We start from the raw sequence: 17,939 nt of genomic DNA on the forward strand, positions 1-17,939 counted from the left end.
CCTTCTAGAGCACGTTGGATGGCACGGGATACATGCGGACGTGCATTGTCCTGTTGGAACAGCAAGTTCCCTTGCCGGTCTAGGAATGGTAGAACGATGGGTTCGATGACGGTTTGGATGTACCGTGCACTATTCAGTGTCCCCTCGACGATCACCAGTGGTGTACGGCCAGTGTAGGAGATCGCTCCCCACACCATGATGCCGGTGTTGGCCCTGTGTGCCTCGGTCGTATGCAGTCCTGATTGTGGCGCTCACCTGCACGGCGCCAAACACGCATACGACCATCATTGGCACCAAGACAGAAGCGACTCTCATCGCTGAAGACGACACGTCTCCATTCGTCCCTCCATTCACGCCTGTCGCGACACCACTGGAGGCGGGCTGCACGATGTTGGCGCGTGAGCGGAAGACGGCCTAACGGTGTGCGGGACCGTAGCCCAGCTTCATGGAGACGGTTGCGAATGGTTCTCGCCGATACCCCAGGAGCAACAGTGTCCCTAATTTGCTGGGAAGTGGCGGTGCGGTCCCCTACGGCACTGCGTAGGATCCTACGGTCTTGGCGTGCATCCGTGCGTCGCTGCGGTCCGGTCCCAGGTCGACGGGCACGTGCACCTTCCGCCGACCACTGGCGACAACATCGATGTACTGTGGAGACCTCACGCCCCACGTGTTGAGCAATTCGGCGGTACGTCCACCCGGCCTCCCGCATGCCCACTATACGCCCTCGCTCAAAGTCCGTCAGCTGCACATACGGTTCACGTCCACGCTGTCGGGGCATGCTACCAGTGTTAAAGACTGCGATGGAGCTCCGTATGCCACAGCAAACTGGCTGACACTGACGGCGGCGGTGCACAAATGCTGCGCAGCTAGCGCCATTCGACGGCCAACACCGCGGTTCCTGGTGTGTCCGCTGTGCCGTGCGTGTGATCATTGCTTGTACAGCCCTCTCGCAGTGTCCGGAGCAAGTATGGTGGGTCTGACACACCGGTGTCAATGTGTTCTTTTTTCCATTTCCAGGAGTGTATGTCTGCCAAGAAACCAGAAACAAATGCAAATAGTACAAATTACTATTGTGTATTGTATTGTGTTTCATGTCTTATCACAAAAAAGATACTCATGAACTGTCCAAGAAAGGTGACATAAGTGAAGGTAGGTGTGTGTGTGTGTGTGTGTGTGTGTGGTGTGTGTGTGTGTGTGTGAAAAGGATGACATGTAAACAATGTTTGGACACTTAAGAGTTGCCGATTGCGAACCTTTTTTCCTGGAGGAATTATTGGGGTGCAGACAAACACGTAATTCTTTGTGATAAAAGTAATTTTAACATCTCCCTGTTTTGCAATTACAGTAACGAGTTTTTTTGGAAAGTTCACAGTCATAAATTTATAATCTGATTAACTTTTACAGTCAATGAATTTAGTTTCACTCAACAGTAGCAAAACTCAAGCAACAAGAATTGTCACAGCTACCACTCTAGGTGTACTCGACATAGTATGAGGCCAGCTGTTCTGGTACCTTGGCATCTGGCAGCAGTCTTAACACAAGCACTCAAGGCAAGCAACCAGATTACACAGAAAGACTCAGCAATGAAGACAGCAGAATGCAGCAACTACATCTGAAGGATACAAAAGATTAACGGGTGTAGCTGAGCCCAAAATACGATCATCATGCAGATCAATGGATGATGATGGCTAACTATCAACTCCTGTTATAGTCTCATACTTTATTTATAAAATTATGAGACAGAACTGCTAGCTGTTACTTACCTTAAGCAGACTGATGAGTACAAATAAGAGTACACAAAACTATCCTGGGTTTTGGAACAATTAGTTCCTTCCTCAGGGAGAAGGGAGGATAGGCTGTGGAGGGTTAAAAATGAAAGCCAGGTCACTCAGGCATTAGGATGAGGATTTATTAAGATAATGATTTATTTTCTGGGAAATGTTTCTATTAATTCATTCATATTGGGGGGGGGGGGGGGGGGGCAGGGACTTTCCTGTAGACTTGTCGACAATAACTGCAATAGGCACCTCTCATAAATACAAAGCAAAAAAACACACATTTGTATCTATCTGTTCGATTTAAGACGACACTTTCAATTACTAACCTGTAGACTGCACGTCCTGTTTCAACAAAGACCCAGTCCAGACCAAAATCTACTTGACGAACAAATGGTGATAACCTCCTAACAACTGTATGGGCAATGTGGAGCACAACACGTGGTTCATGGCACATAACCCTGAAAGCAAAAAGGAGGCAATATGGTACAAATAATAATAAACAAGAATGTGTGTACATCTCAATCCCCTCCTTTGTCTGTCTTTAAAAGTTCTGAGACAATTGTGATTAAAATGAATGAAACTTTAAATATATGAAATACAACTTAAGTTAAAATCACCTCTACCCCATCATTATGTATGTCCATACAATCACGTACACTATCACTCAATGTAAAACTGTAAATACAGTTTGTGGGTTTTTAAAGGATGTCTTGGTAACCTTTGACTAACATTTTTTATTTATAAAACTCACTGTTGCAATTTTGACTGTGTGGCCATTATGAGGAGGCTAAATTATGCTTCAGCATATTTTAAAACTTCAATAAACATATACATATCATATATATCACCACCACATATTGGGTATTTAGTTTTATCGTTGTTATCTTTAACATAAATCACATAAAATCACAACTTGCATAGACTACATCTACATGATTGCTCTGCAATTCACAATTAACTGCCTTATTATGGCATAAAGTCAAGCGCCGGCACACACGTCAGTAATAATAGAGCAGAGAGGGCCACGAGAAGACATCAACCAATTACACGCTGACCGGCCCTTCTTCAGGACGACAACCCGACAGCAGCGGCTCCTATGTGAAATGGACATAAGAGGTGCACCTGACTGGTCCTGGTCCAGTTGAAGAGCAGCTTCAAGATTAGGCACTTGTATAGCAGCGACTACTCTATTCATGTCTATGTAACACGGGCTTGGGAATTGTTATACTGAAGAACATTGCTTATTTTGCGTGTCGCCTTTTGCTTGCAACACATCTGTGTAACACAAAGTTAAGTATTGTATTTGTTCACTCTGTAATAAAACTCATTAATACGATTTGTTTGAATGTTGTTTAGCAATCCGAAAAAGCAGGTTTCCTGGACACACCACATTTGATGACTATGCTGGATTTAATATGCCTGGCAGAGGGTTCATTGCATCACCTTCCAGCTATTTCTCTGCAGTTCCACTCTCTAACAGTGTACAGGCCAGTGTACACGAAAAATGAACACTTAAAACTTCCCGTGGTAATCTAATTTCTCTTATTTTATTGTGACTAACATTTTTCCTGTGTAGGTGGGTGCTAACAAAATATTTTCACACTCTTAGGAGAAGTTGGTGACGCTAAATTTTAAGAGAAGATCTTGCTGCAATGAAAAACACCTATGATTTAACCCTCCAGTGGGGGTGCCGATCTCCATTAACATGAGCAGGAGCATGGCACACTTTGTACACATGTAAAGAATAACTGTCTTTATATTACAAAGACAGACATGTGACAAAATTATGGTTTAATCTTATTTTAACTAAACAATGATAAAATGAGCTAACAATGTCTGAGCTAAATCACTATTTAATTAAACAATAATAAAATATACTTTTCATTGCATCACACTGTTGCTGCACACAAGTGTTATCCCATAGTAATGACCCACTGGATGCATTAAACCATGCAGTTGCATCACATCCCTGCCAACCGCTCACTTGATTACAAATTATCTCATAAATAACTGCCTCATTGTGTGATTTTGGTGCTAGCTCGGAGTCTGGGTCACTTTCTTGCATGGCTCGAAAATTTTTCTAACCTAGCTTGCTGTTATTTTTGGACATATGACAACACAATTTATTACTGTGTTAGCTGAAGCAATAATGAGAGAATAGATATTGGCTCACAATTGTGAAACAATAATGTAATGATACAAAACTATGTTATTTGTGATTTGTGCACTTTACACACAGGCACATCCATTAAAGGGTTAATGATTGGCACCCAAATTCATGTATCATATCCATGGCATTCTCTCCCTTATTTTGCAGTAATACAAAAAGAGCTGAACTTCTTTGAACTTTTTCGATTTCCTCCATCAATTGTATTTGATGTGGATTCCACACTGTACCCAGAAGAGGATGGACAAGTATGGTGTAAGCAGTCTCTTAGTAGATCTGTTGCATTTTCTAAGTGTTCTGGCAATTAATTTCAGTCTTTGGTTTGATTACCCCCACAACATTATATATGTGATCATTCCAATGTAAGTCATTCGTAATTGTAATGCCTAAGTATTTGGTTGAATTTATAGCCTTTAGATTTGTGTGTTTTATTCTGTAACCGAAATTTAGTAGCTTCCTTTTAGTACTCACGTGAATGACTTCACACTTTTTATTATCTAGAGTTAATTGCCACTTTTTGTACCACACAGATATCTTGTCTAAATCATTTTGCAATTTGTTCTTATCTTCTGATGACTTTATAAGACAGTAACTGACAGCATCATCTGCAAACAATCTAAGAGAGCTGTTCAGATTGTCTCCTAAATCATTTACATAGATCAAGAATTGCAGAGGGTCTGTAACAAACACTCCCTTGGGTAATGCCAGATATTACTTGTGTTTCAGTCAATGACTTTCCATCAATTACTACAAACTGTGTCCTTTCTGACATGAAATCACAAATCCAGTCACATAACTGAGACGATACTACATAGGCATGCAATTTGATTAGAAGTCACTTCTGAGGAACAGTATCAAAAGCCTTCAGGAAGTCTATTATGGAATCAATTTGACATCCCCCATTGATAGCACACATTATTTGGGAGAATAAAGAGCTAGCTGTGTCTCACAAGAACAATATTTTCTAAAGCCACACAAATCTGCATTTATTCAGTGTACATGAGGAGCAGTTTGGTCTGATTTATGTAAAATGTGAGAACACCACTAATGTTAAATGCCCATCATAGGATGAGATGATGACATGTATACATTTCAGTTATTTTTTCTATATGTCAGTCCCAATGGACAGAATAGGAGACAGCTAAAAAAGGCATGGGGGGGGGGGGGGGGAATACAAAAATGGAGGTCCAAAACTAAAAATTAAATGGCCTTCGCCATATTGCTTTGGTGGATAAAAAGTAAAACACAGTCGACAGCCCGCTAAAACAGCTGATAAATCAGATGGCAAACCCAAGTTGGAACGTAAAAAAAAAAAAAAAAAAAAAAAAAAAAAAAAAAAAAAAAAAAAAAAAAAAGGAGAGGGGGGGGGCATTCCAGCAGGAAGAGGCAGGCAGTTAAAATTTGGGCGCAATGCGTACAAAGTGTGGGGCACCACCACTGAGCAAATTACGATGGCTAAAAATGCAGTGCTCAATATGCAGCCAAGTTAAAATAATCTCCTCCCGGCGGGATTTTGACAGGTGCTGAAGTCCAATTTCATCACTTGATAATGGTCAGATGGCTGAAAATGTTATAGCTGTTTTTATAAATAAATAATTTTGCAGTCAAAAGTGAACATAACGTCCTTCAAAAAATTTTACATGACTGAACTCCAGCTATAAGAAGTTAAACAGCTTGTCATTTTACAACCTATTAAAACAAAGATGAAAAGGCTAAAATAATATCTATCTCATGTTGAGTATGGCCACTCAATTTATAAAGATTTCAGTCTCACTCACAAAACATTAACTACTTCTCCTGATAATTTGGGAAGGAGGTCAGATATTTCACAAAACCTTAAAATTTGCATCACTGTCGTTTCACTTGCTAAAATAATGATGTATCCAAGGATTAGTTACCTTCTGCCCTATTGTTGGTGGTGATGCACATCAACGGCACAAACTGAGCTCTTCTGGACTGTTTTCGCTCCATTAAGGCTCTATTTGATGATTGAGACTGCTCTGTGACTGGTTACGACAAACTGTCCTTATTACCAGACTTGGCCTAGACAGTTCTCCCACAGCTTTTTGTTCACGAGTGAGGGTAAACCGTGGTGTTCTGTCACTACTGTCATATATTTACTGTGTACTTGGTCATTTGTAACTAAACTACAGATACTACAGCTTTTGGTGATGAGGTCATTTCATTTTCACGTGTTTCCCACCAGCACAATGGATTTGACATTGGTTCAGTTGTTACAATAATAAAAACAGTGGGAGCAGCAGCAGCAGCAGCAGCAGCAGCAGTTAGACTTGGTTTGTGAATTGGTTACAGTTTCACAGATTGCCATAATCCTTCCACAACCACCCTTGGCACACCCGCCTGTGCCCCCAGCTTTTCCTGTTTCAAGAGGTGGAGGGAAAGTGGGACTCGTATATGTGGCATTTGCAGCTGCATTTTGTAGCATTTCATTTCATGTAATAGACCTAACTTCAAAAAATCCTTTTCCTTGTCTGGATTGGACATGAAACATTTTATTTGTTTACAAAACTTGCTCTGTTAATGGCATTATTCTCAAACGTGTGAGTTGCCCAGGGCTTATTATCTCAAGCAAACCAATGCTGTGGCTTCCCGTACAGATTTTCAGCAGTGACAAAATAGAGCAGGTCCTATGGCACGGGTGGCCAAGCTCCATATTTGCTTGTGCTGCTTACTGTAAACATTCCTATGCCAATACCTATACGCAACATCATAGTCGTACCTGTTCCAGATGAATAGGTACATTAGGAGGCATCACGTTTAGAAGATCTCACGGTCATGGAGGTCGTGGCTGTCACCCAGATGTTTGGGGATGTCACGAGAGTAGTGGTGGTGCATTCCATACCACAACAAAGGCACCATTCACTGACACCCTTTTCTTCTCGTTCGCACCATTCATCTTCGGCCTGTGGCTTTTTCCAAAGCAGTTTCCCCTCTTGTGCCAACTGTTTCTGACCACACATCCATAGCCACTGCCCACAGCGGCAGATACGGTGCACAGCTTACCATAAACTAGGCCGTACAGCAGTTGCCCATCATGGCAGCCGTCATGGCAGCCAGCATGGCCAGTCCTTAAATGCATAAATGAAGTCCCCAGAGACTCGTAGTGTTATGATGATGCTCAGCCAGGAGCTCAGTGTTCCCAGCAAGATTTTACACTGCAAATTCAACAAAAGCTATACTGAACCCTTTATGTCTCTCTTGAATCTTGACATGTATCACTGCTCAGGCTGCTTTTCTAATTCCTCCACCAACCATTGTTTGGTCAGTTATGCTGGCCATCCAATTCATGTCTAAGACCAGTTTAAGATCAGTGTTGAGTATCGGCCTGTCATGTGGGTGGTCATAGTTTTGACTGTCGACAGTGCATTGTCCAAAAACAATTTTGGTCTTGACACATCCACGGTTTTTGATTTTCAGGATGCTGCCCAAAACATTTCCAACTCCATCCCGTTCCAGGCACTAGACGACCTTTGCTGCAAGTTTGGTTCACTGTTTTGGCTGGGATTGGTCTCTGCAAAAAACTATGACGCTAAAACCCCCCTTAATCCAATGGCAGTTCCCAAATTTTGTCATGCTCAGCCTACTCCATTTGCTCTGTGATCAGCAGTGAAAGAAGAACTGGACAGGTTGCATTGTCTGGGTATTACTGAACCCCTTCCTTCCAGCCAGTAGGCTATGCCTCTGATTATTATCCAAAACCCTTACAGGAATGCTTCATTTTTGTGCAGATTTTGTCTGCCATTAATGCCCAATTGTTAATGGCTAGCTACTTTATTCGTTGTCCTCAAGAAATACTCACAAAACTGGTGGGCAGTGAATGTTTTCCTAAAATTGACTTGGCGGAGGTACACCTGCAGCTTCAGCTGGATTCTGCCTCTTTCATGCTGTGAAAACTACGCTGATGACATTATTGTTTTAGGTTTCTCATGGTCCGAACATCACACTAACCTTCAGATTCTGTTCACTAAACTGAAAGTGGTAGGCCTTAAGTGCTACCAGCAGAAATCAAAGTTTTTTTGGACAAAAATAGAATATTTGGTCCACCTCTCGAAGAACGGTATCAAACCTATGAAGCACCGCGCAGTGTCAGTTGATAAACTACCTAAACTATGGAACCTGAATGAACCTCAATTATTTCTGGATAAAGTTAATTAATATTCAAAATGTCTTCCTAATACAGCATATACACTGAGGAGCCAAAGAAACTGGTACATCTGCCTAATATCCTTTAGGGCCCCTGCAAGCACATAGAAGTGCCGCAACACGATGTGGCACGGACTCGACTAATGTCTGAAATAGTGCTGGAGGGAACTAACACCATGAATCTTGCAGGGCTGTCCATAAATCCATAAGAGTACAAGGGGGTGGAGATATCTTTTAAACAGCACATTGCAAGGCATCCCAGATATGCTCAATAATGTCCATGTCTGCGGAGTTTGGTGGCCAATGGAAGTGTTCCTGGAGCCACTCTGTAGTAATTCTGGACATGTGGAGTGTCACATTATCCTGCTGGAATTGCTCAAGTCCATTGGAATGCACAATGGACATGAATGAATGCAGGTCATCAGACAGGATGCTTATGTACATGCCACCTGTCAGTCATATCTAGACATATCAGGGGTCCCATATCACTCCAACTGCACACACTCCACACCATCAGAGAGCCTCCAGCAGCTTGAACAGTCTCCTGCTGACATGCAGGGTCCATGGATTCATTCCATACCTGTACACGACCATCTGCTTGATACAATTTGAAACGAGACTTGTCCAACCAGGCAATGTTTCCAGTCATTAATGGTACAATGTTAGTGTTGACAGGCCCAGGTGAGGCATAAAGCTTTGTCAGGCCCAGGTGAGGCGTAAAGCTTTGTGTCGTGCAGTCATCAAGGATACATGAGTGGGCCTTCGACTCGCAGCCCATATCAATGCTGTTTAGTTGAATGGTTCACATGCTGACATTTGTTGATGGCCCAGCATTGAAATCTGCAGCAATTTGCAGAAGGGTTGCAATTCTTCATGTTGAACTATTCTCTTCTTCAGTCATCATTGGTCCCATTCTTGCAAGATCTTTTTCCAGCCGTAGCGATGTCAGAGAATTGACATTTTACCAGATTCCTGATATTCATGGTCCACTCAAGAAACGTTCATACGAGAAAATCCCCACTTCATCGCTACCTCGGAGATGCTGTTTCCTATCGCTCATGTGCTAACTATAACACCACGTTCAAACTCACCTAAACCTTGATAATCTGCCACTGTAGCAGCATTAACCAATCTAACAACTGTGCCAGACACTTGTCTTATACAGGAATTGCCAAGCACAGTGCTGTATTCTGCCTGTTTACGTATCTCTGTATTTTAATACACATGCCTATACCAGTTTCTTTGGCGCTACAGTGTATAATTCATCTGTAGACCAAATTGAGTAAAAATGGTGTTCCACTCATTCGGTCAGCAGACTGCAATGTTGGGTTCATGCACTTAAAGTCGCTGGTAAAGACATCATCATTCCTTGGTACTTTTACACTGGTCAAACAGCTTGTCCTGGCAACAGATGCTTCCCAATTTGGGTAATAGTCTCATGTAGAAATGGAGGCTTTAGCCATTGTGCACACTATCCTGAAGCTCCATGTTTTCCTCTACTGTACCAAATTCCATTTCATCAGAGGCCATGAGCTGCCTGTGGCACTATTTGAAACCCGTTTGTGACTTCCCAATAGTATCACGCAATGTCTCCAATGCTGGGCTTTGTTTTCGAGTGCATGTCACTGTAAGATTCATTATAGATCCACGGCACAACGTGCTGATGAGGACACATTGTTGCACCAACCTGGCCTTCAAGAAAGCAGAAGCTGTCCAATTTCAGGTCAAAGAGTACTTGCAACACATGGTGAATAGACTTCCAGTGACAGCTCATCACATAGTGCAGCCACCAAGCAAGATCCCATGCTCCAGCAGGGGCTGAATTTGCGTGCATGGCTGGCCAGAGTGTCTGCCTGCAAAGGAGTCTGGTCTGTTCAGCACCTATTTCCTCCTCCACTATTGGCTGGTGGCAGTCAACAGAACCTTCCTTCTTAACACTGACTTTGACAACATGTCAGTCTTCGATCCTCCAATCTTGTATTCTTGCTCTCTTACACCACGGCCATTAGGGTACGATCTACAATAAGTTCCTCATATAGTGTTCTGTCTAATGGCCTGGGATCAATTCGGCAACTGAGAGGATCATGTACATGTGCAAACAATGTGCCAAACAGCAGGCAACACTGCCAAGAACTTTTTATCCTTAGCACATGCCGGGTAAGCCTTGGGGTGGCATTCAAAATAACTCTGCGGATGCCTTGTGCCAGTCTATATGATTGATGGTGGTCCACACACTGTCCAATTACCCGTATGTCTTGCACATTTGCTATACAACCACACAACCACAGAAGCTATTTTGCAGCTCTCACCCACTTGTATGCGTATGAAGGCTTGCCCCAGACGGTAGACTCCAATTATGGCCCGCAGTTCACACTGGTATTGTTTCAAGATTTCTGTGGCTGCAATGGTATTCCCCACTTCATGTCAACACTGTTTGGTCTGCTATTGAGTGAGGATGCACAGTATATTGTGCTGTGCACTTTTAAGATACGATTACAAAAGTGCTTGGCAGACACATCATCACCTCGACCAGGTCGGGACCCATGGGCAGGTGAAACAAGGCGTCTGCATTAGCACGCTGTGCCGTGGATCTATAATAAATCTCATACTGACATGTACTCAAAAACAAAGCTCAGCATTGAAGACATTGTGCAATCCTGTCGGAAAGTCGTGAACAGATTTCAAATAGTGCCACAGGCAGCTTGTGGCCTGTAATGAGAAGGAATTTGGTACTATAGAGGAAAACATGGAACTTCAGGATAGCGTGCACAATGACTAAAGCCTCCCTTTCTGCATGAGAATATTTGCGTTGGGTGACTGTCAATGTTTTGGAGGCATACAAGATAGGTTTTTCAGACCCATTAGTGTTTCTGTGGGCTACAATTGCTCCAGCCCCATATTGTAGGTTTCTCAACACCTACAGGACCACACTGCTGCATGGACAAAGCCTCCATGGCCACCAGTCCTGGACACTACTGCATCTGCTCTGCACCTAAAGCAGCCACAACAGACACAAGTGGGGAGTTCCCCTGCGAGCACTGCTCCAGTCCAGAGGCCGGGAGGTGCAAGGTCAACTCCACTTGAGGACCTGTCAGGTGCCATCAATGTCGAGATGCAGTTGCCAGTCACATTGAGCCCTTCACTGAAGTTCGATGGTTTCTACCCTGATGTCAGCACCTCCCAACGCATTGCCGCACCTGTTCTTTGCTGCCCAAGGGGTGGTTTCCAAGTGAACGGCACCTACCTGGCTCACAATCATCTGGACTATTTCTGGCTGTATGCCCCACCAGGCCAGTGATGGCTGATTTCCCAGTTTTGTGACAGCCACACCTTATCAGACTATAAGAGCTGGTGGAGGCAAACAGCATCACCACACAGCTGCCATGGAGTCACCTGGGCGGATCCCATAGCCTCCCCGGGCACACCTATTCATCCCGAGTGGTAGTCCCAACTGTTTGGCCTCCTGCCATTTTCCACTGATGCCTGTGATGTCAGCTCCCTGAAGGGATGGGAAGAAAGTGGCGGCATGTCTCCATATGCTGCCACCACACAACTGCAAAGTTCACATTTGGTGCTGACAAGAGACAGAAACAATAGTGCCCATTTTGCTTGGTGCTAGTGCCAGCACCATCGCTAGCTGAGTGGGGACAGCCACATGTCAGCAGTGCAGCCTGCTCTCTCTTGAATTGTTCGTGTTCGTGCAAATTCTATTTGATGACTGGGACTGTTTCACGATTGGTTATGACAAGCTGTGCTTGTTACCGGACTTATTGGGCACTGTTCTCCCACTGTTTTCTTTTCATGAGCATGTGTAAACTCTGCTGTTCTGTCACTGCTGTGTACCTGGTTATTTGTAATAAAACTTTGTATACTACATTCCTGATATTCATTGCGTATTCACCAAAACATTCCCCTTGGCATTTTTTCTGTTAATTTTTGTAATATTTGAGCATGAAATACACCTTTACTTTAGTGATGCGTATTATGCTTTTCAAACACAACTAGTTATTCATAACATGTTTAGTATTTAAGATGAAATTTTGCTGCTGTTTCAATTAGTGATGCCCCATTCTGAAGTTGACTGACATCAAGTTTGTAGTCACAGATTTTATAGTTTTTTGAATGTAAAATGACAAAATGATATCAAATTTCCCCATTTCTCTTTTCATTATTAAAAATAAATAATTAACTTGATGTTACCTGTAGTCCTCATAAAAAATACTAATAAAAAATGCTATTAACCACACCAACCACATTTCTCAACACCTCAGTTTGATCAACTTTCGGAGCAAATGTACTGTTATTAACTAATATATAGATGCAGACAAGAAACACCAAGCATATTTGCTGTTTATTTCTTTTCTGAACAATCTGGAATTGCTTTTGTATAGTACTTCAGATAGTACAGTTTTGAATCTGCATGTGTACTCCTATCAAATACCCTTTCCCTTTTTTTCTCTCCTCCAGCTTACTATTACAATTAAAAATTCATATGATGCAACAATCATGGAGTACTTTCTCTTAATTCACATTTGTTCTTCATAGGTTTTCATGTCATTTGTTCCTATGGAACTACACAAATTTTAAACCTGTATGCACAAATATTAAGGCTAATGTCTATACCCATTAAGATACTGTCATCTAATTACATAGTTTCTGATTCTCTAAACGATAAAAACTAGATGGATACATTGACTATAGATTCCTTGCAAAATGTTAATTGAGAAGTGACATTTCAAAATGTGATAAGTCCACTTGTGATTGTAAATTAGTCTGAATCAGATTTGTACTCTAGAAGATGGACTGCATCAAGCTATGGTGTCGTTTTCATTCAAAACACAATTTTTAACCATTTAAATTATGTGGAAAGTTTGGCTTCTGGTTCAAAAACAAAATATGTCGAGCAGCAATAGGTCCATTTTTTCATGACTGCTAATGTAAGTAGTACCGAAAGTCCAATAAAATCTGACATTCTGAAAGTTCTCGATGTTTCCATTGTATGCTGTTTATTGTTGTGGCCAATGCATTGTCATGTACAACAGGTTTGCTGCCAAGCACTTTGTTTTTGTGAGTGTTTGCAATTCATGTGACATATGATGGACTCTGAAGACATTGTACTTGTAGGTGCTACTCTTCTGGATATAGGAAGCGGTAGAAAGACATAATGAAAACAAATGTGAAGCAGATGGGAGATGAGTGATTACAAAAGTAAATTTTGTTATGAACTTGACTAATCAGTGGGTTTTCTTTCTTGAATATTAAATGCTCCTGTATTTATTTGGTCCTCATGACATGCTTTGGGATGCTTTACCCCATTTTAAAGTTAGTTACAAGCATAAGCTGTAAGGCATCATCATACTTCAGCACATTAATATTATTTAAGCCATAAGATGTTGCTATTTAATTATACATTCAGACAGAAAATCTCCATTGTGCACAAGTGTTTCAAAAACTAGACTGTCTTTTTCTGACCATCAAAACAGGACTAATTTTCATTTTATGTATGTTCTGGTGGTCAGAAAGACACATGCCAGTTTTTGAAATCTTCTGGCTGCAGCTAAAGAGTACTTGTGCATGATGAAACAGTGAATATAAACTATTATCAAATGACAACACCTTCTTGTTTAAATGATAGTAATGTGCTACAGTGTGGCGATGCTTTACAGTTGATGCTTTTAAGTGACTTGAAAATGAGATAGAGCATCCAGAAACATGTCGTAAGAACCAAATAGAGCCTTTAAATGCAGCAATTGGAGCATTTAATATTCAAGACAGAATCAACAAGGTACAGCTGCAAATGGCTGCAAAATTATAATCAGTGGCTTTCATTATGATTACTAGCTATGTATTCCTCTATTAATTTCTGAATCAAAACCAACAATTACTTATTAACTGTTTGATATCACGACGAGGAGTCAGGTGTTTGAACCGTCTTGAGGATGCAAAGGGGAAAGAGTCAAATGCTGTACCATTCCTGTCTACTATCTCGTCAGAAATAGAAAGAAGGTCTACAGACACTTCAACAAACAGCAACAGGACTGGATTTTGTCTTCATTTATAGCTGTGTCCTGCCAGAAACAATGGCTCTAGGGAAGATGATGGAAAGCTGAATTCTCTAGTTAAAAAGTGCCACATCTGAATAAACAATTAACAAGTTTCTGTGTGTTCCAAGCTTTTTACAGTTGTATTCTCTATAGGAATAACCATAATTAATGGTACTGCTTCCTCAATACTTAATGATAATTCCATTCATGAGGAAGGAGGCGAGGGCTACAGAACAAAACAAAACATTCCAAGGCATATGTGATTAAGTTCATCTCGAATTTGAAGGTTAGAGAAAGTCATTGCAACAAAAGTAAAAGGCTGTATCTACAGAGTTATACGTCAAAAAGCTTTTAGCTATGTACAATGAGAGCATTCCCGACTCTTTAAAGGTAAAAAGAGTGGTTCTCAATAGCATTTTGTCTAAACCTTTTAACCTGGGATTTGACGATCCGGCAGTAGATGTCCATAGCTATTGCTGTAGAATGGAAAATAAAATGAAACTCACTAAGCACTTAGTCAAAAGACTGAGAGTTCAAATAGAGCTTGCTGCTCATAAAATGAGAGCAAAATAATTTTATAAAATTATGAAACAGAAATTGCCAAACAGAATGTCTCTCTGCTTTGATCTACAAGTGCAACCCTTACCAAGACGTGCTATCGGCCAAGCACTTTATGTGCAGCAACTCTCATATTATGCTCTATCTTGCTCTCTGCATTATCGACACCCAAAAGAAGTCTCCAAGTTTCTACTGCTGGACTGAAGAGAAGGCTGGTTGTGAATCAAATGAAGTACCTTCAGCCTTGATAGATCCATCCTCTAAGTAAGCAACAAATGCCATGAATACACTAAAAGTATAAGATTATTTTCCAATGGCTGCCTGGAGCAGAACACTAATGCCTATGTAGATCATTCTCTCTACTAGTGATGTCTAAAACAGTTTTCAGACTCGGTGAAAGAAATAAGGTAGGTATTTCAGGTGCATGGTCATTCACACTTGCCTGAGGATCGCCTTTTTCATACAGTGGAGATGAATCCTTAGAAACAGGCTAAAATATTAACCTCTCAACTATATCAAAATATTTGTCACAAAATGGGAATGTTCAAAGGCTGGGAATGGACTGGAATATTTTAAACTTTAAGAGCCTCTTCCATTATCTGAAGAAGCCAGTGGTGATAAGAGAAATGAAACGAATAATATTGAAAAAGGAACTGAAGGGGAAAAGAAGATTTTTTTATATACAAATAGAGACTTCATAAGGCTTGGATGATGCATCAAAAGGTTATATCACCTTGCCAAAATGAGGTGTAGTGACAGATCATAAACCTGATCCAAATGTTGTAAGTTTGATACACCCTGCAAAATCTGAAAAAAGGACTTCATAAGCCTTCTGAAACAACACTATAGTTACAACTGGAGTGAAGATGAAAGTCTGCAATTTTATGTTCAACTTCTTGAGATAGATGATTAGGCAAACAATGTAGAAGAGCAAGTTGAGGACAAGGAGTGTGATTGCTGGGAGAGAACCTGGATACCAAATGTTTTGAAGAGAATTAAAACTTTTTTTCTGAAAAAAGGTATGCTTAAAATAATAAGTTTAATTACATTTTTGGTTGTACTCTTTAAAGAATGTTTTAAAATGTACTGCCTAGTTACAATTTTGAATGAGTGCTCACGGAGTAAATGGAAATTTCTCATATAAACAGTATGTTATCTTTAAACCAAATTCATTAATTTTAATTGTATCATTCACACTGAAGTTGGATACACCTTGTTTCTTTGTATCATTTATTTTTGCTCAAAATAAAAGTTAAAGAACAGATTATCATATTTTTCTTATGTGAATATGGTTGAGAACATGAAATATCCTTATGGCTGATGCAAATAATTGTACAGATTCTAAAAATTTGAGTAGCAGCTAAGCCTTTAAATAAAGAGTAAGAATTTTCCTACTTATCCCATTCTTTTATATTCAAGTTTTGGGTCTGTCCTGTAAATTTTTTTATTTGTGGACTCGTGAAATTTTGGAAAGTTACTCCTTAATTATTCTGAACAAAGAATAAATAATCATTTCAGGAACCACAGATTACTCACTCATAAAATGTTGTTTTTGACATCAGTGCTACAATACATGCAGTTTCTGCACGAATGGTGAAAAAACTTGGTTCTCCAGTGAGTACAGCAAGACCTCCTACGATTTCTCCTGGAAGGGCTTTAAACATCAAGACCTCTTCATCAACATCAGTCAGCTTCTGTGATACAACTAAGGCACCCGTGACTAGATACACCAACGCCACATCCTGACGAGAACAAAACAGTTACATGGATGGATTATTTTACACTTCAGAAGTAATGTACAGCATGATGGCAAGTGAAAATTTGACAAAATGTGAATAGATGGGAGGCTCTGCAAGAAGAATACACAATTACAATCATTAAGGAAAGTTGACATTTCTGGGAGTGACATTTGAAATAAAATAGAGAGAGAGAGAGAGAGAGAGAGAGAGAGAGAGAGAGAGAGAGAGAGAGAGAGATTGTATGGCAAGTTATAGTCATTAATGCAGTATTTGTAACTAACAAAAATCATTATTACCTTATGGCTCTCTTCTTTCATTAGGTAAGTTCCTGCTGACACTTCACGTATTTCAACTTTTCCATCAGACAGAACACTTGAATCCTGTAGACCCAGCTCTTTCACAAATGCTGCCGTTGCAATTTCAACTAAAGCAGCCTCATCATAACTAGCACTTTCTGACTGGATTAAGGTATCTAGGTTACATCTTGAAGCTGGTGCCTATTGCATAAAATGCAGATAATTCATCATCACTGTGTGTTAAAAGAGTATGGTACAGTAATTTTTTTAATTACATTAAGGCTTCTTATGACTGATACATAATAAACAGCAGATACATAATACAAATACCTGGAAATATTACAGCAACTAATCGTATGAACATTATCAAACATATGGGGTACAGGACAGTGGGAGTGGGGGGAATGGAGACAGGGAAGACACTGAAAAAAAATTCCTTCAATCAATACAGAATATTTAAACATAATTGTCTCATGCAATATAACTGTAATACACACTGAGGAGGAGGAGGTTATCTTATTTCTGAGGGAAGTTAGGTTCATTTGATTTAGACTGTGGTTATGTACAGGAACTGCTTGAAGCTCAATTTTAAATGAAAAATCAAGCAATCCTTACAAAACATGGGTTATCCCCCTTGGTATAAAGATAATATCAAAATGCTTATTAAGAAACAGTGTCTACTATGCAACAGGCATACAAAACAGCAGACAGACAGCTCTGAAATTCACTTCGTTAACAGAAGGGCAATGCACATAACCAGCAGTATAACTATAGTGAAAAACTGTCACACAACCTGCCTCAAAACCCCAAGAAATTTTGGTGATATGTTAAGGCTATCTGTAGCACAAAAAAATCAAAATACTTGTGGATGAGACTATAACTCAAATACAAGATAGCAAAACAAAAGCTAAAATGCTTCTGACTTCAAATATTCTTTCACAAAGGCAAATCACAGAATGTCCCACAATTCATTCAACATCCATACAACTGCTAAGTTGAGTGACACAGTAATCAGTACTATGGATGTTGAAATGCTCCTTAAATTACTTAAATTCAATAATGTGAAGGAGCATGATGGAGTCCCTGTCTAGTTCTACACAGAACTTGTGAGTGAATAGACATATTCCTTCCTTTCCAGTGCCCTTATCCTGTAATTAACAGCTTGGGACTGGTATGGTATGTCTTCAATTTCA

The 17,939-nt window shown here is 40.5% G+C and overlaps 1 protein-coding gene across 6 annotated transcripts in view; it reads right to left on the bottom strand.

Annotated features, from left to right (window-relative positions):
* LOC126248562 (neuropathy target esterase sws) overlaps positions 1 to 17,939 on the bottom strand; it is a 228,076-nt gene that overhangs the window by 135,224 nt on the left and 74,913 nt on the right. For all 6 annotated transcript variants that reach the window (XR_007545508.1, XR_007545507.1, XM_049949654.1 and 3 more), the window contains exons 11-13: positions 16,747 to 16,947; positions 16,248 to 16,453; positions 2,105 to 2,236 (exon numbers count right to left, since the gene is read on the bottom strand). Coding sequence is in view for 4 of the 6 variants with exons in the window: in XM_049949654.1 (XP_049805611.1) it covers positions 2,105 to 2,236; positions 16,248 to 16,453; positions 16,747 to 16,947 (539 nt within the window). In the remaining 2 variants the exon portion in view is untranslated. The remainder of the gene's footprint in view (positions 1 to 2,104; positions 2,237 to 16,247; positions 16,454 to 16,746; positions 16,948 to 17,939) is intronic.

Source organism: Schistocerca nitens, chromosome 3, assembly GCF_023898315.1.
Source record: "Schistocerca nitens isolate TAMUIC-IGC-003100 chromosome 3, iqSchNite1.1, whole genome shotgun sequence".
NCBI lineage: Eukaryota > Metazoa > Arthropoda > Insecta > Orthoptera > Acrididae > Schistocerca > Schistocerca nitens.